We start from the raw sequence: 16,946 nt of genomic DNA on the forward strand, positions 1-16,946 counted from the left end.
TACCAGACTAATAATAATAATAATAATTATTATTATTATTATTTGTCTGGTAATATTTACTATCAAACAATAATTTATATAATTATATTATTATATCAAATTAATAGTAAATATTACCAGACAAATAATATACATAATAATAATATTTTATTATATTTTTACTCATTGAACAATTAATTATAATAACAATAATAATTATTATTATTGTTGTTGTTATTATCATTATTATTAGACAAGTTATTCATCAACTACCTAAAAACAGAATGCTGTAGAAAACACTGACCCAGACACATGATCAGACCCGTGAAGAATGGTGTCATCACAATACCCCTTAGACCCATCAGAGACCCCTGTTCTTTCAGTCTCCAAAACCTGTTCCACGTAACGGGAAGCTCAGCTGATCTACATGATTAAAACATCCTGCTCTAGGGCCGGTCAACCACACACAGGACACAGCATCGAGTGACAAGGTCAGCCAAATGTCGTGAGTGTGTGTGTGTGGGTAGTTGGCTGGGATTAAGGCTGGCGAATGCCGACTGGAGAAACAAGTGCCTCATCACATATAGGTCGAAATGGTAAAGACTTTCTCTAGCCTAGCAGGTGCATGTCTGTATGTGTGTGTGCAAAGGAGGCGGGATTCTTGGTGAGCCGCCAGCCATAAGGTCGATGCAAAGCAGGAAGCAGAGGTCCACAGCTCTTGCGCTGCAGTTCCTGTTCTCTGCAGGGTATCACCTTCTCAGCGTAGCTGTCTAGAGCCACAGAGCCAACACCCAGCACCGAATCACACATACACACTCACAAACACACACATATTCACACTCACACACACACACACACTGAGAACAGCTTTCTATATACTCAAAACCATGAGCTTTTCACTTTAGCAAACAAGGAAACAAAAGGCACTTGGAGATGAAAAACTATTTCTAGACTTTCAGAAATGCATATTAATGGAATACGACCTGAAGTGCTCAACTTCTGAGCCATGAGTAACTGTAAAATGAATGACTTTTTTTAACCAGTTTTTCTAAACACGCCCCCCATCTGCCATTGGCTGGACAAAGAGATAGCCCCGCCCTCGGCATTTTAAACTGGAGATAAAAGATTTGAACACTTACTGTACAAATGAGCTGATAATTATTTTCATAATTATGTTATCACCAATAACCGATAAAAGGCTGATAATATAATTATATTTATCTTCATTTAATCTATTATATAAATTAATTCAGAATAAAACCCTAAAATCAATTGTTTTAAATGTTACATTTGATTTCAGTAATTATAACTGTTAACCATTTTCTCACTTATTAACCGGGATGTTTATATGACATTAAGTAGTTTAACTAATAAATTTAATTTAAAAAAATCAATTAAATGTAACAAAAGAATATGTTACATAGCATGGGCTCTCTATATGTAACCCTGGACCACAAAACCAGTCTTAAGTCGCTGGGGTATATTTTTAGCAATAGCCAAAAATACATTGTATGGGTCAAAATTATTGATTTCTTTTTGATTTTTCTTTTATGCCAAAAATCATTAGGATATTAAGTAAAGATCATGTTCCATGAAGATATTTTGTAAATTCCCTACTGTAAATATATCAAAACTTAATTTTTGATTAGTAATATGCATTGCTAAGAACTTCATTTGGCCAAATTTAAAGACAATTTTCCCAATATTTTGATTTTTTTGCACCCTCAGATTCCAGATTTTCTAATAGTTGTATCTCGGCCAAATATTGTCCTATCCTAACAAACCATACATCAATGGAAAGCTTATTTATTCAGAAAATTGACCCTTATGACTGGTTTTGTGGTCCAGGGTCACATATTATAAATAGTATTTGGCAATCCTTTGCCAATTTATTTATTTATTTTCATAATTATGTTATGGCAAAGAACCAATAAATGACACATAATAAAATATATATACTATTAAAATTAATTAATTAATTATAAATAAAACACTAAAATCAATTGTTTTAAATGCTACATGTGAATTTAGGAATAACAGAAGTTAACATGTAACTTACTCATAGGATGCTGATTAGTAGTTTAAGATAAATATTCAAATAATTTAAAAAAAATCAGCCATTTATTTGTTATGGCCGATAACTGATAAATGGCGGATATTAAAATTATGCTCGATTTGAATAAGTGAATTAATTAAAAACAGTACATGAAATCAATCGTATTAAATGCTAGATGTGAATCTAGGAATCATAACATTATAATGGATATTCATTTTTGAGGTTTGCTAAAGATTACATTTAGCAGTGTTAAAGCATTAGTGTTTTTACAAATTAACTTCAAGTGAACATTAAATAAACAGATACTAGCAACTAGCATGCCCAATGAAATAAACAATATTGACTGATACCAATAAATTTGGAAGAAAAAAAAAATCTCATGACTCGATATCATTCATCACTAGTATTTCTGTTTTAATATTTAGTCTACACACCGAATTGCTGCACGCAAATATGCCAATACAGCGGTCAGGTCTCTCTCTCTCTCTCTCTCTCGCTCTCTCTCCCTGCTCTCATCAACTGATCAATCAGTCTGTCAGTGGATATGATGCAGGGCAGGAAATGGAGAGACTGCAGGAGGGAGAGGGGCCCAGAGCGAGTGGAGTGCCGGGAATCCTGCAGCAAAGGCTGATGGGAGATTTCTGCTCTCCGGGGGCAGTAGAAGCGACTCGATTCCATAAACGAGGTGCACAATCGGTCAATAGTTGCCGTCACTCAGCGGGAACAGTGAGTCGCCATGGCAGCGCCACAGGGCCTGTTTACAATCAGGCTTCCTGGGACTGAAAATATCAGTGCAAGGGAGCGTTTGCACAGCATACAAGCCACTAATGAGTCATTGTCTTTCATGACACTGCTTCGAACAGCATGTGCCTAGATTTTGGGACATGGTTTGATTTCAGACTCACCTGTTTATGTGGTCCTCTCAGGATGTGAGCTCTGGCCCCCTCACACGCCGTCCTCATGGCCTCCAGTGACGGAGTCCCCAGCAGATCTGTGATTAAGTCCAGCTAGTACATAACAAAAAAAGGGAAGAGCAGATGAGTTTTGTGTACAGAATGAATAAAGAACAGCATTTGTAAAAGATGCATAAAACAAGCTCTTTGTACACATATATTCTGAAATCCAGGAGTTCATTTTTGCCACTGAAGTATTTTTTTTTTAACATATGAATTTATTTGTTACTATATCTAGCCCATACAACTCACTGGTTTCCTCATTTAGAAGATATCCAGGGATTTTCAGGGATACCACATATTCAGGATTGTGATTATTTACAATAAAAACAATAAATTAAATATAACACTTAATATAAATCACCTTATATAACAATTACAATTACTAAGAAATGTAATAAGAACTATTGGTAACACTTTGCTTAAAGCCTCTATGTATAATGCATTATAAAGGTATTCATAATGTACGTTGTAATGCATGACATCTTTTCATAAGCAATTATAACCAAAGTTAAAATGAATTATAATATTTGAAAGTTTGTTTGTCATGTTTTTTAATGCATTATACTTTATAAAGGCGTAACAATGAATAGATGAGTATCATAATGTATTATAACTGTGGTTATAATTATTTATGAGATCATACAATGAATTATATGGCTCATTCTAAGGCATAATTAATGCAATAAAACTATGTTTATAATGCATTATATATAAAGACCTTAAGTAAAGTGCTACCAAATTGTTAGAAATGTAAACTAACTACAACACCACCAACAACAATAAAAAAATTCTAATAAATTGTATTGCATAACTGTATTTTCATAATATAATATAATATAAAAAGTTAAATGTATTAAATTTATTTTTAAAACTTAAAAAAAAAAACGAAATAACTGAATGTTACAAAAGAGTAGGCGAAGGACAATGAGAAAAAATAAGAAACCAAATACATGTTCATGATCTGTACATAAACAAACTGGAGCAGAACCACATTCAAGTAAATCAAATTCTTTACTGGAGAGAATTTAATGAGCCTTAAAGGGGATGTCGATGTGCTGTAGGTGCACATTCAGGGCTGTGTGGACACACACACATACACACACTGTGAGGAACAGCTAGTCCCAGAGTCTCTGACACACTGCAGGGCCAGTATTATTAGAACATATGGCTCATGATATTCTATGTGAACTACATAAAACTAAAAAGTGTATCTGTAGTTGTACTTCTCAAACAGTTTCTTACTTATGTTACTGCATCATACTTAGGGCCCTATCATACACCCGGCGCAAAGGCACGGCGCATGTGTTTTTGCTAGTTTCAGCCCGACGCAGTTCTCATTTTCCCGTCCTGCGCCGTGTTGTTTAAATAGCAAATGCATTTGCGCCCATTTGTGCGCCCATGGGCGTGCTGGTCTAAAAAAGAGGTGTGTTCAGGCGCATTGTTGGCGCGTTGCTATTTTGAGGAACTGAAAATAGACTGCGCCATAGACCAACTCAAACCTGGTCTAAAGTCTGTCGCAATATTTTTTCTTTGTTATTTAAAGAGCGCGTTAGTAATATGCGCCTATAGGCGGGTGCCGGGTGCACATACACTTTGCTCATTACACACACAGGGACGCACAGCAGCACACAAACATTTTTAAATATGAAAAATTACATTCCGCCATGGCGCGAGTGCAACTGGCTTTTAAAGGGGATGGGAGATGAGACTCTGATTGGTTTATTGCACGTTACGCCCAAAAACTCCCATTACTCATTAAGAGACTAGGGACAACCCGTTTAGACCATGCACCCGGGCACGCAACCGTTTTCCCGTCGTTAAACTAGCAAAAGTGGATTTGGACACGCCCTGAGTGCACCTGCGTCGTGTGCTTTAGACCATGTGCTTATATCGTTAAAATAGGGCCCTTAATGTTTATGAACAAAATAAGAATAGAGGCTTCTGTGCATATGTGAAAGCTAGAGACAGGTTCTGCTCATGGAAAAACTCACAGCTATGGAGGACAGAGGGCTTCTGGGTCACGGCCACACTGGGACTTCAGTACAACAGAGCCTTGAGCTGCCCCCGTTCGCTCATTAGCATGGCTGTACAACATTAGCCAAAAATACCGTACATTAAGGTCACATGTTTAGCATCAGCGTCCAAGATTTTCTGTTTTCACTAAGAATGTTACAAAGCTGGGTATCTATAAAAGCACTACTAATGTAACTTTTCTTGTTTATTAAATTATTAAATATCATACCATTCTATTAAATTCCTTTTATTTTTAAGGGAAAAAATATTTTCCAAACAATACCGGATTGAGTAATGTTAAACTTAATTGTAATATAAATATTTAACACCATAAATGTACATAAAATACTTCTCATCAGCCATGAAAGTTGTATTCTGCATCAAAATATATAGGCTATATTTACTATTGTATATTTGTGAGAAACAGGGCTAGTCATATACACAATATTTTCAGTTGCTTAATGTGAGAAATATTTCACCACACAGACCTGCTTAACAGTTTATGCATTTGCTTGAATCACATAATCTGTCAGACAAAAAAGGTCAGGCTTCAGTTCTTGCAATTTAATCCATGAAATATCCTGCAGTTCCTAAGGAAGTTCCTAAAGCCAAATGGTTAGAAAGCTTCTTGTTTACTCGCCAAAGCCACATTTTTACTCACATTTGGTGCTTGGCAAGTATAAATATATATAATATATTTGCATATTGATAAAGCAGTATGAACTGATAAAGTTTCTGAACCTGATAAAGCAGCTGAACTACTTAACACATCTGAGAGGCCAAATGATCCAAAATCTACAATGATCCTCAACTATCGCAAAGGTAGCAACCACTGGTGGTGGTTGAGGAGATTCCCCCCTTCTATGTAAAGCGCTTTGAGTGCCCAGAAAAGCGCTATATAAACTTAAGGAATTATTGTAAGGAATTATTACTCCTTAGCTGTTCTACAGCTACACCAAAAATCAGAAGGTTCTGATTGGCTGATAAGAATGTTGACACAGGAACATGTTCTACTTGTATAAATCATAATGAGTTGTGTGAATAGGCCAGATTCTGCCTACAGATCGAGCGCTGAACATGAGCGTAGGTGAATACCTGTTGGATGGGACTCTGGGCCTGGAAGAGGATGCGTCGGCCAAGCAGCTCAGCAAATATGCAGCCCACAGACCAGATGTCGATGGCATTGGAATAGTGCCTGCTCCCCATCAGGATCTCTGGTGCTCTGTAGTACTGCGTCACCACCTCCTGGGTCATGTGACGTGACTCGTCCAGCTCCTCCACTCTTGCCAGGCCAAAGTCACATATCTGTGCAGAATTTAGGATAAATATTTACACACTTAATAGGTTGACGAGTGAAGTCTGTGAGTGAAGTGCGTTTATTGACGTATGGAGAAGATGTTTTTCCAATAAATCAAGCAATAAAACCAAAATTAGATGAAGAGGCTCATTCACATTTTAACCAAACGGATAAACAATAAAAGCGCTATAAACACAAGACCCAATTTCTAATCATCCTGAGTCGCTTGAGTGCTCCTTGGGAAATAAATAAATGAGAAAAATATCTCTGCCTCTTCTCTCCACCCACTCTCAGAAAGAAGGCACAAAAGGGCCTATCATACATTGCTAACAATTTACCCAAGTAGCTCCACCCAGTTTTTTTCCAGAGGCCTAATTTTATGCATTCCCACAAGACAAATTCAAATCCTGCAAGCAACGCTTAAACATGCAATTTATTGAAATTATTTCTTGTGTCTTCTTGTTCCGTTCAAGTAAAAACACCACCATTTATGGAAAGAGTGACAAGCTGGGCAATCAAGGTGTTGCCATGTGGTTGCTTGGGTTTTGTAACTGGTTGCTAGGGTGTTGTAAATGTTTGCTAAGTGGTTACATATTGGCCCATGAAATTGCCCAAAGAGCCCACGTTTGTTTCTATAGCCAGTTCTCCATCCACATATTTTAAGAGAAATCTTAATCTTTATTCTTAAAATATGCACTTGATGGAAACACATTTATCAAATAAAGTCCAGTATTATTTTACTATTATTTATATGATATTTTAGTATTTATCAATAATTTGAATCCACTTTTATTTTTATGTTTTCAAGTTTTCATTTCACTTTTGGTTTAAGTTTTACATGCATAGATTTAACGTATAGGTATTTCAGTTGTAGTTAGCAATTGTAGTACTTCAACATTTTATTACAGTTAGTTGTTTTTCATTTTATGTTATATTAAAATCTAATATAGATTTTTGCTATTTCAATCAACCAAAATTATTTTTAATAGCATTAGTTAACACAATACCAATACTAAAAAGGTCATGTGACAGATTAATTTGCTCAGATAATTGGCACCCAAAAATGACAATTTTGATCTCTCAAACACAGATATTTATTATTATATAATTTCACAATTTGCAATTTGCATATAACTGCTAATGATAAGTTGTGGTACATATTGAAATGTAATGCTTATTCATGAGTCTCATAGAGCCCACACCAATAATAGAAAACATGTTATGGATATAAAATTAATCAAATTTGAACCTAGATCAAACTCAAGCATGTTTGATTGCAGGACATGGCCATAAGATAAGGTTTGGCACATAATAGCTAAATGAGGGAAACATTCTTCTTTTTCGGAAATGGGGATTAAGGACTAAATGAAGCAGCGCAAGCTAAATGATTCCCTCTCTGTGGTCCAATAGCACAATCTATTCCCGCTCTCCCCTTTTCTCATTTCTCATGCTGCTGGATAGAGTCAGCACGCACATACACAGAGAATTTCTCTTTTTCTTTATCTCCCTCTTTCTATATCTCCAATATCAACCTTGCCATCTCTTTTGCAGCTGGATTCTCTCTATGGGATCCAAAATGAAGATTTATGTCAGGAACTGAGCAGATGAATCAATCCCAAAGGGGCCCTGACCCCCTGGAGCCAGAGATTGTGTATTAGTGTGTGTACGCTGGTGCTGTAGACCTGGCCTGGCCTGGCCAGACAGATATGAAGCATCCTTGCTCCTTGGAAAATAGGAGTTATAAAGACACAATTCTAGGCCCATAGGCTAGAATATATAATGCTAAAATAGCAGGAGAGCACAGAGACAAAAGAAGCCAGTACAATAGAGCTTAAACAGGAAAAATGTCATATGTACAATTATATAGCTAAAGTGAGTTTGACGTTGTATTTTGTTGCTGCATTCAAGCAATTGACGCTGAACTGCCGCTAATTCAAAAGTGAAAGTAAAATGCGCACGGCGCTTTTCAGCTATTTAAAAGCGAAGCAAAGCAAGGAAAAGAGGGTAAATTCAAACGAACTAAAAACGAACAATTGCTTTACGCCGAATTGCCGCTATTTGAAAGTAAACGTAAAATGCGCACACCGCTTTTACAAGCTATTTAAAAGCGAAGGAAAGCGAGGAAAAGAGGGAACGCCCCCGCCCCCACGTTGATACCGGTATTACCGGTGTTGTCACACGTCGATTAACCGGTGGGAAAATTTCCTCACCGTCACAACCCTAATAGATAGATAGATAACCATAAGTATTACATTTCAATATGAACCACGAAAACAAATCTATATTTCTTATACTAATCATTAGCCATTACATCCAAATTACAAATGTTAAAATTATATAATAATAAAATAACTGTGTTTGAGACAAAAATTTTCACTTTTGATAGCCAATTATCTGGGCCAATTATTCAGTCACATGACTGTTTAGTAGGGCTGTGCAAATAATTATCATGCGCATCTTGTCAGTAAAGCCGGTTCTGTGATTAGTAGTAAATCTCCATCACATGCTTTCAGATGGAGCAGCATTTACTACACAGAGCCGTAGTTCACTGACAAGCTACGCAATATTGTGTTCATTATCGGTGATGTATCACCTGTGATTATGAACGTGATATTGCGTAGCTTGTCAGTGAACTACGGCTTTTACGGTTTTCGTATTCGTCATACTTTCCTATCAAAATGCTTGCTACAGATGCAAAAACACAGAAAATCTAACCTGGTCCGATTTTTTTTATGACGGACGAAAGTTTCGGAGGCAGTGTGTAAACGTGATTGACAACGTGAGGTCGTATTTGTTTTTTCATGTGTGAAAATTTTGGACGAGAATTTCAGACTCGGTGTGCAAAGACCTTAATGCTAAAAAAAAAAAAACAACAAACGCTAAAACAGTTTTAAAACAGTTTAAAACTGTTTATATGTTAATATACGATTGAAAATATAATTTATTTCTGTAATGGCAAAGCTGAATTATAATGCTTTGTGAAAACCATATAAACAGAAAAATGGTTTAATAAGAGGTTTGCTAGATTTTAAATTACTTAAAAAAAAAATGATATCCTATAAACAATTGTCTTAAGAGTTCAACTACATGGTCAATTTCTGAAATAATAAATTACATATAACCATTGAAGCAAAAGTACCAGAAAAATAAAAAATTTCAACCTAAGAAAAATCGCCAACAAAATAATAGTTTGACTAGTATTTCACTAACCTTTAGCACACAATTGCTGTTGACCAACAGGTTACCGGGTTTAATGTCTCTGTGCAAAATGCCAGCTGAGTGTAGATACTTCAATCCTGTGGACACAACATATACATCAGCCATTAAAGATATTTTGTGGACACAAACTGTATTGATATGAAGCAGACTGCGCTGTTACACTGTACAGGTTTCTTGTTGGGTTCGCTATGGTGCCATTTTTACTCTAAGATGTAATAAAGCTTTGTGTCACTGAAGTTTTATGTGTTTCATGTGATTCATTGGGAATTAGGTTAACTGGTCTTTTTAAGACCTGTCAGTTGTCCTGCAGTAAACACAATATCAAAGAGGTGACTGTTTCTTGTTTTCCCATTTGTATTCATACACTACGAGTGGTCCGTCTCTTCCTCCTCATTTTCTTTGGTGAGAATATGATAGTAAGGAACACGAAGTAGAGAGGTGTGTGTGATTGTCTGTGTGTTTCTCTACCCGTGAGATTTGGTGAAGAAAGACTCAGCGTGGAGAATGCGTGTCTGAAATCTGAGGGTGAAGCTTTTGAAATAAAATTTTGAAATGAAGGGCTTAGTGTGTGTGTCTCACCTCGGAGGATCTGGTAGAGAAAGACTTTGACGTGGTCAGAGCTTAGGGGCTGTGGAGACACGATGATCTTATGGAGGTCACTCTGCATCAACTCCGTCACTACATAACTGCGGTAAGGGTTATGTCAAGGGAAACAAGCATGCCAAAAATAACAGCAGGAAGTTCACACATACAGCAGCGCTCCAAATGATGGGCAGTATTAGCACTCATCTAAAAACAGAGCCAGGGGAGAGTGAGGTCACAGGGAAGTGGAGAGGGTGAACGTGAAGAGGACTAGTATTTGTATAAAGCGCCACTCCTAAACTGGAGCATGAAGTCAACAGTATTATTCGCACATTATTATATTTTTTAAATCACTGATTTTACAGATTTAAAATGTGATAATGGACCACAAATTTTACTCCTACCCCCAATTTTTACATTTTTTTTTCCAACTTTAGTTGCAGCTTTGTGGAGCGACCAGCAATGCAAAACAGCTGTTTTTGAAAACAATAAAAAGGTTACATATTGTTTGCATTGTTAAACTTGTTAGTTTACATTGTAGCATGAAGCATGTTGACATTTTCTGTCTCAAATTGCACTGTGAAGATCCATTTTAATAAATTGTTTTTCTTTTTCTTTTTTTATTTGGATGGTTTGTGATTCGAGTTATCACTTAATATTTTTTAAAGGGGTCCTATTATGCTTTTTCACTTTTTCAACTTTAGTTAGTCTGTAATGTTGCTGTTTGAGCATAAAAAAGATCTGCAAAGTTACAAAGCTCAAAGTCCACTTCAAAAGGAGATATTTTATTCAACAGAAATCACTTTTCAAAAACTACAATGACTCATTTGGACTACAATGCATATTTTCCGCGATTTGTGATATCACAAATATCGACGAATGGGACGAGACCTGGTTGAGCTGCACTCGTTTTTAATATTTTTTTTTAGATGAAAGAACTATTTAGTTAAATAAGACTATATTACTTTAAATATTTCAATAAATAGTTTTTCTATAAACATTTAATATTATATTTGTCGCTTTGGATAAAAGCGTCTGCTAAATGACTAAATAAATAAAAAAATAAAAATATTTATTATAATAATTACTTTAAACAATTATCTTCATATTCTTATATCAAGAATAATAATTTTATGATCCTTTTATGACCATTTAAAAAAACAAAGAAGTGACAGTTTAGTTACTTCAAATTGATAACAAACTACATTTTTGGCAGTATTATTTAACAGTATCATTTATATACTATATACTATAATATTATTTACAGGTGCATCTCAATAAATTAGAATGTCGTGGAAAAGTTAATTTATTTCACAAACATAAACATATATATCTTCATATTTCATATTCATCTGTGATTAATAGTCTTCATTATACACATAATAACCCATTATTAAATATATATGAAAAAATAAATAAAATGAAATAAAATAGTTATTCTTGAGAACAAAATCTCTAAAATCTCTAAATAATTATTATTTTTTTTTGTTATTTAAATAATACTGCCAAATGAATTGTTTGTTAAAAATTTTAACATGAGTGGTCATGAATTGTTACTGTATACCTGCAAAGAAAAAAAGTGGCATTGCATTCTGCTTTCGATAGACAGCCAAACACTTAGCAGAGCAGGTTTGTGAGGCTTCACAAGAAAGATCAGGGTGTAATGATGTGGGCATTAAGTGGTGATGAATGAAGACGTTGAAAACACGCATAAGAAGTGTTACAACAGTCATTGAGTGAGCTGAATCCAAAAGGGAACGTAATCTAATCAGCACAACTACTATTACTATAATTCACTTCATTACGTGGAGACCGCCAGGGCTCAATGAAAGGCTCCGTTTCCACGTCTAAGGGCATAAAAGCACATATTCGCCCTCTATTACAATTCCCAGAATATAAAACACACAACGATGAGCTGCTCTTTGCCCTACAGTCCAGCTAATAAACACAAACCAGAGAACTGTCACTTCCGAGTATCTAGGTCTGACCTTTATGTCGAGAAGATTATGATGTTGAATAATCTTCACCTGGGGACACACATTATGACTCATTCATGTGCTAAAGAACAAACAAGGAGCAATTATCTGCCTCAGCGCTACTAGTCTCTCAAAACAAACGCCAACTTCAGCAATCAACACATATGAGTGCAGGCTCAACACGTCGCCTGTCAGTAAATACAGGCATTGGAGATAGCGTAGGAGGACTTCCTGGCAAAGACAAATCGACTGTGATCTTCCTTTTATAAACACACAAAGATGAGCTGCCCTCTGCCACTCGGTCCTCCAGTCCAGCATTCGCAATCACTGGCAGGGAGTCACGCACACCAAGCTACACAAGGTTTGAAAGATGCAGATCTGTGGTTCAAAAAAGCTCATCCAGTCATCGACACAGTCAGCAGAGGCAACCCTCTTGTGTGTGTGTGTGATAACTACAGCTGAGCATGCAGGACCTCTTGATTGACTGTCTGCTGGGACAAGCTCATCTTCAACACACCCCACGGTTTTCCCTCAAGTTTCTCAGCTACAACAGTGTCACAAGTATTTTCATGCCATCTTTCACAGTGTCACTGCAAACTGACACGGCTTCTCTTTGCAGCCTTGGAAGCATCTCTCTTCCGCTTTTTGTGTCTCTTAGGCAGATTTTTTGAGAGCTTTCTTTACATAATTAGTGTTTTTGAACTTGTAACCCAAAGAAGTAAACTTGCAAGCAACTCATCTTGCAATTATTCACATCATGGAACATAACTGGAAAAAACAGAAACTAAAATAAATTTTTATGACTCCAAAACAAACTAAAATGGAATGAAAATGGCCAAAAATGTAGTTTTATTTTTATTTTTAATTTAATATTGCTAAACTTTTTTAGAAAATTTACATTAAGTACATACATTTTCACAGCCCTAAAATACTTACAATTCTAAAACAAAATAAACTGAAACTAGATATCGACGATGGCTCAGTAGTGTACAACACAATGAAATCTCCACTAATTTCATTGTGTTGCGGCTTGTTTCCATTGTGTTGTGGCTTGTTTCCGTTGTGTTGTGCTAATTTTGTTGTGTTGCGGCTTATTTCCGTTGTGTTGTGCTAATTTCGTTGTGTTGCGGCTTGTTTCCATTATACTGCGGCTTGTTTCCGTTGTGTTGTGGCTTGTTTCCGTTGTGCTGCTACTTGATTCCTTTGTGTTGTGCTAATTACGTTGTTGTAGCTTGTTTCCATTGTGTTCTGCTAATTACGTTGTGTTGTGGCTTGTTTCAGTTGTGTTCTGCTAATTTCGTTGTATTGCGGCTTGTTTCCATTGTGCTGCGGCTTGTTTCCGTTGTGTTGTGCTAATTTTGTTGTGTTGCGGCTTGTTTCTGTTGTGCTGTGACTTGATTCCTTTGTGTTGTGCTAATTACGCTGCGTTGTGGCTTATTTCCGTTGTGTTCTGCTAATTTCGTTGTGTTGCGGCTTGTTTCCATTGTGCTGCGACTTGATTCCTTTATGTTGTGCTAATTACGTTGTGTTGCGGCTTGTTTTCATTGTGTTGAGGCTTGTTTCCGTTGTGTTCTGCTAATTTCATTGTGTTGCGACTTGTTTCTGTTGTGCTGTGACTTGTTTCCTTTGTGTTGTGCTAATTTTCTTGTGTTGCAGCTTGTTTCCATTGTTTTGTGGAGATTTCAACTAATCAAAACATAAAAAAACTTAAAGTAAAACCAACAATTTTAGCGTAAAAAAATAATAACACAAACTAAGTTAAATTGAAAACATTCATTGAAAATAACTAAAAATTAAAAACTATAATAAAGGTGATTTCTGTGAACGAAATCCAGTCATTTCAATAGGTAGCTAACCATGCGATCATGAATTCTGTGTGAGGGTAAAAATTTCCCCACGCAGATTTAGCAAGTTGTTTGCTCAGATTTGCCAAGTTGACCAACACCAAGCTGCTTGATTTGAAAGTGATGTTTTTTTGTTTTGTTTTTTAGATTTTTACATGTATTATACTAAATTTAGTATTAGTATTTAGTCTAAATTTAGTTTTTGCTTTCACCCTAAATTAGGTGATCACCCAGAACACTCTAGAAACCACAGAGTACCAGCCTAGAAACCACATAAAACCCTAGCAGCATGCTATAACCACGAACACCTTAGCAAACATACACCATGTCCCTGAACTCAGAACACTCTAGCATTATGGCGGCAAAAAATCCAGTTATGTGGCTACAATTCGATATGGACTATAAACAGCCGATTCTCTCCCCTTTTTCTCTCTGAGATTTTCACATCCACTATGAAACAAAATCAGTATTTGTTTCACAGCTCTTTGTGGGGTAATAAAACATTACTGCACTGCAAAAGGGCAACAGAACTCTGCTGTTAATTTGCCACACAAACTGGGATTCTCTGAGTATTTAGTAACTTATTTAGTAACATGCTACACCTAGAACATGAACCTTGTCAAAAAAAAGTGTAACACATCAACCAAAGCAAGTTAACAAGTCAGTAATATCATTCTAAATGCATGTTACTTTTTTTACTGCAGGCTAACAGAGTAAAATAGTATTCAATGTTGAAGTGAAAATTTACCTCAGACTCGACCTCATGTCAATTCAAACCTGTATGGCTTTATGGCTGTATGGTTTCACAAAAAGCTGCTTTTTTAAAGAATATACTGGCTGTGCTTTTCAATATAATGAAAAAGTGAATGAGGACTGGGGCTTTTTTTGCTTTAAAAGGACAAACAAAGCACAATAAAAATATCATTACAGGGGTAACATGAAACCTGACTAGAGGAAAACACCAAACTCTTAAAGGGGTCATATGATGCTTTTTTAAAGATCATTATTTTGTGTATTTGGTGTAACAGAATATGTTGACATGCTTTAATGTTAAAAAAACACATTATTTTTCAAATACTGTACATTATTGTAGGTCCTCTATGCCCCGCCTCTCTCAAACGCTTCGTTTTCTACAAAGTCCCTCCTTCCGACAAGCGCAGCCTGCTCTGATTGGCCAGCTGACCCAGTGCATCGTGATTGGCCGAACACCACAAGCACTCGTCGGAAATATAACATCCCTTACCATAATCGCGAGCTTCATCTTTCAAAATAAATGTAAAGACAGTAAATAATGTCATTAGTTTTACCATCAGTTCAAGCCCGAAAGGGGAACAGAGTCGCGTGACAGACACAGTGATGAAGCTGGTATGTGTTTGCAGTACACAAGCCACGGTTAAGACAGCTGACTCCACTGTGATGTGACCCTGTGTCTCTCTCTCGCTCTCTCTCACACACACACACGCGCACGCACACACACACACACACGATGTGCAAAACTCCGCATTTGAACAGTCAATAGCAAATACTTAAACTAATAACAAAACAGTAGCTGATTCAGAAGCACCAGATTGTCATAGCAAAGTCAGAATTACCTCCTCTCCTAGGTTCACGAAACGGTTGTCCATAAAATGCATTGCTGTTCTGTTGTAAGTAATCTTAAAGATTCCTAAATGCATCTACTTTCGGAAGGCCAAATAAAGTGCTTCTGCTTTCGCCTAGAAACACACAGCGTCTCCCTGACATGGCTGCTTCAACACTAACTGCGGTTACTGAAACCACGCCTTCTTTCTTTGCGTGAACATTTGGGCGGCATTACGCAAATATTTCCACATAGTGATGTAGATATGTGGGGGCGTGTTAGAACGAGCCGTTTTAGGGGGGTGTGGCAGAGTCTTAACTTTGATAAAGAATATCTCTTTGGTTTTGAGACTTTAGTCTTTGCAACTTCAGGGATCTTATATATGCACAATCAGCTTGTAACACTCCAAAGAGAAAGGAAAACTTGAAATCGCATCATATGACCCCTTTAAGTCACACAGAATAACATAAGGGCGAGTAAATAAATACCAGATTTTACATGTTTGGATGAACAACCCCTTTAAAAAAAATCACACCCGTGAGACTTTTTAACCAGGTTGGGTGTCTCAAAAGCAGACTTGTGGAGAGCTCCAGGCAGACCTCCACACGATATTCTGATAATCGCCTGAGAACAGAGGGCTTTTGTCACGTGCCTAATTAGCCTCATGCAAATGACGGCCATGCTTGATTGCTTCACTGAAATGCAAATTACACATCCTCCGAGCTAGGTTCTCCGCAGAGCGTTAGCGCTGACGCAAAAAATACACACATACTGAAGAGCTGAATGGGGACTATGGGGAGTGAAGTCTGTGGCACTCCGCCAGTTCTCAGTGGCCCGTGACTTTCTTTATCTCCCCCGTGACTCTCTCTCTCTCTCCCCCACTAAATTAGTGTGGAACCAGTGCTGCCGGATCACTATGCCAACTAGCACAGCTTGACTGTGGGTAGAGGTGGAGAGGCACCTGTGGTCTGGAGCCCCCTCCAGAATGACTAACTGACAGTTGAGATTTACAGAAGGAAGTAGAGTGATTCTACTAAACGGTTCCCATGGTGATGAGCAGCAGAAAACAAGAATACACCTGCATGTATAGAGAAATGTACACACTTTGTCTAACACACCTAAATCATACAGAATGAATGCACAAATGCATACACTTTAACATTACCAATGATATTTGGTAAATCATCTTAATATATGCCTGCCAACTATAGCTGGTTGTTACAATAATAATAAAAAAAGATTTTTCAAAACTGTAAATAAAGATTATTGGAATTGATTATTGGAATAAAGATTATTGGTATGTTTTACAAGATAATACTGCTGTAGTCTTCTACTTTAAAATGTAACATTTAATTAAATGTTACTTGTCATTGCTTAGCAATTTTTGAGAAATTTACTCAGTAGTCAGTAGTGACTAATTTGCTCTAAAGGGGCATATATATATA

General features: G+C 36.6%; 1 protein-coding gene across 1 annotated transcript in view; it reads right to left on the reverse strand.

Moving 5' to 3' along the window:
• The window catches only part of LOC107666197 (serine/threonine-protein kinase NLK), an 89,100-nt gene that overhangs the window by 20,459 nt on the left and 51,695 nt on the right, over positions 1-16,946 (reverse strand). Inside the window, exons 4-7 of the mRNA XM_016457396.1 lie at positions 10,100-10,206; positions 9,512-9,597; positions 6,100-6,309; positions 2,941-3,042 (exon numbers count right to left, since the gene is read on the reverse strand). Of these exons, the coding sequence (XP_016312882.1) occupies positions 2,941-3,042; positions 6,100-6,309; positions 9,512-9,597; positions 10,100-10,206 (505 nt within the window). The remainder of the gene's footprint in view (positions 1-2,940; positions 3,043-6,099; positions 6,310-9,511; positions 9,598-10,099; positions 10,207-16,946) is intronic.

The sequence above is a fragment of the Sinocyclocheilus anshuiensis genome, unplaced genomic scaffold (genome assembly GCF_001515605.1).
Source record: "Sinocyclocheilus anshuiensis isolate Anshui unplaced genomic scaffold, SAMN03320099.WGS_v1.1 scaffold984, whole genome shotgun sequence".
Classification (NCBI taxonomy): domain Eukaryota; kingdom Metazoa; phylum Chordata; class Actinopteri; order Cypriniformes; family Cyprinidae; genus Sinocyclocheilus; species Sinocyclocheilus anshuiensis.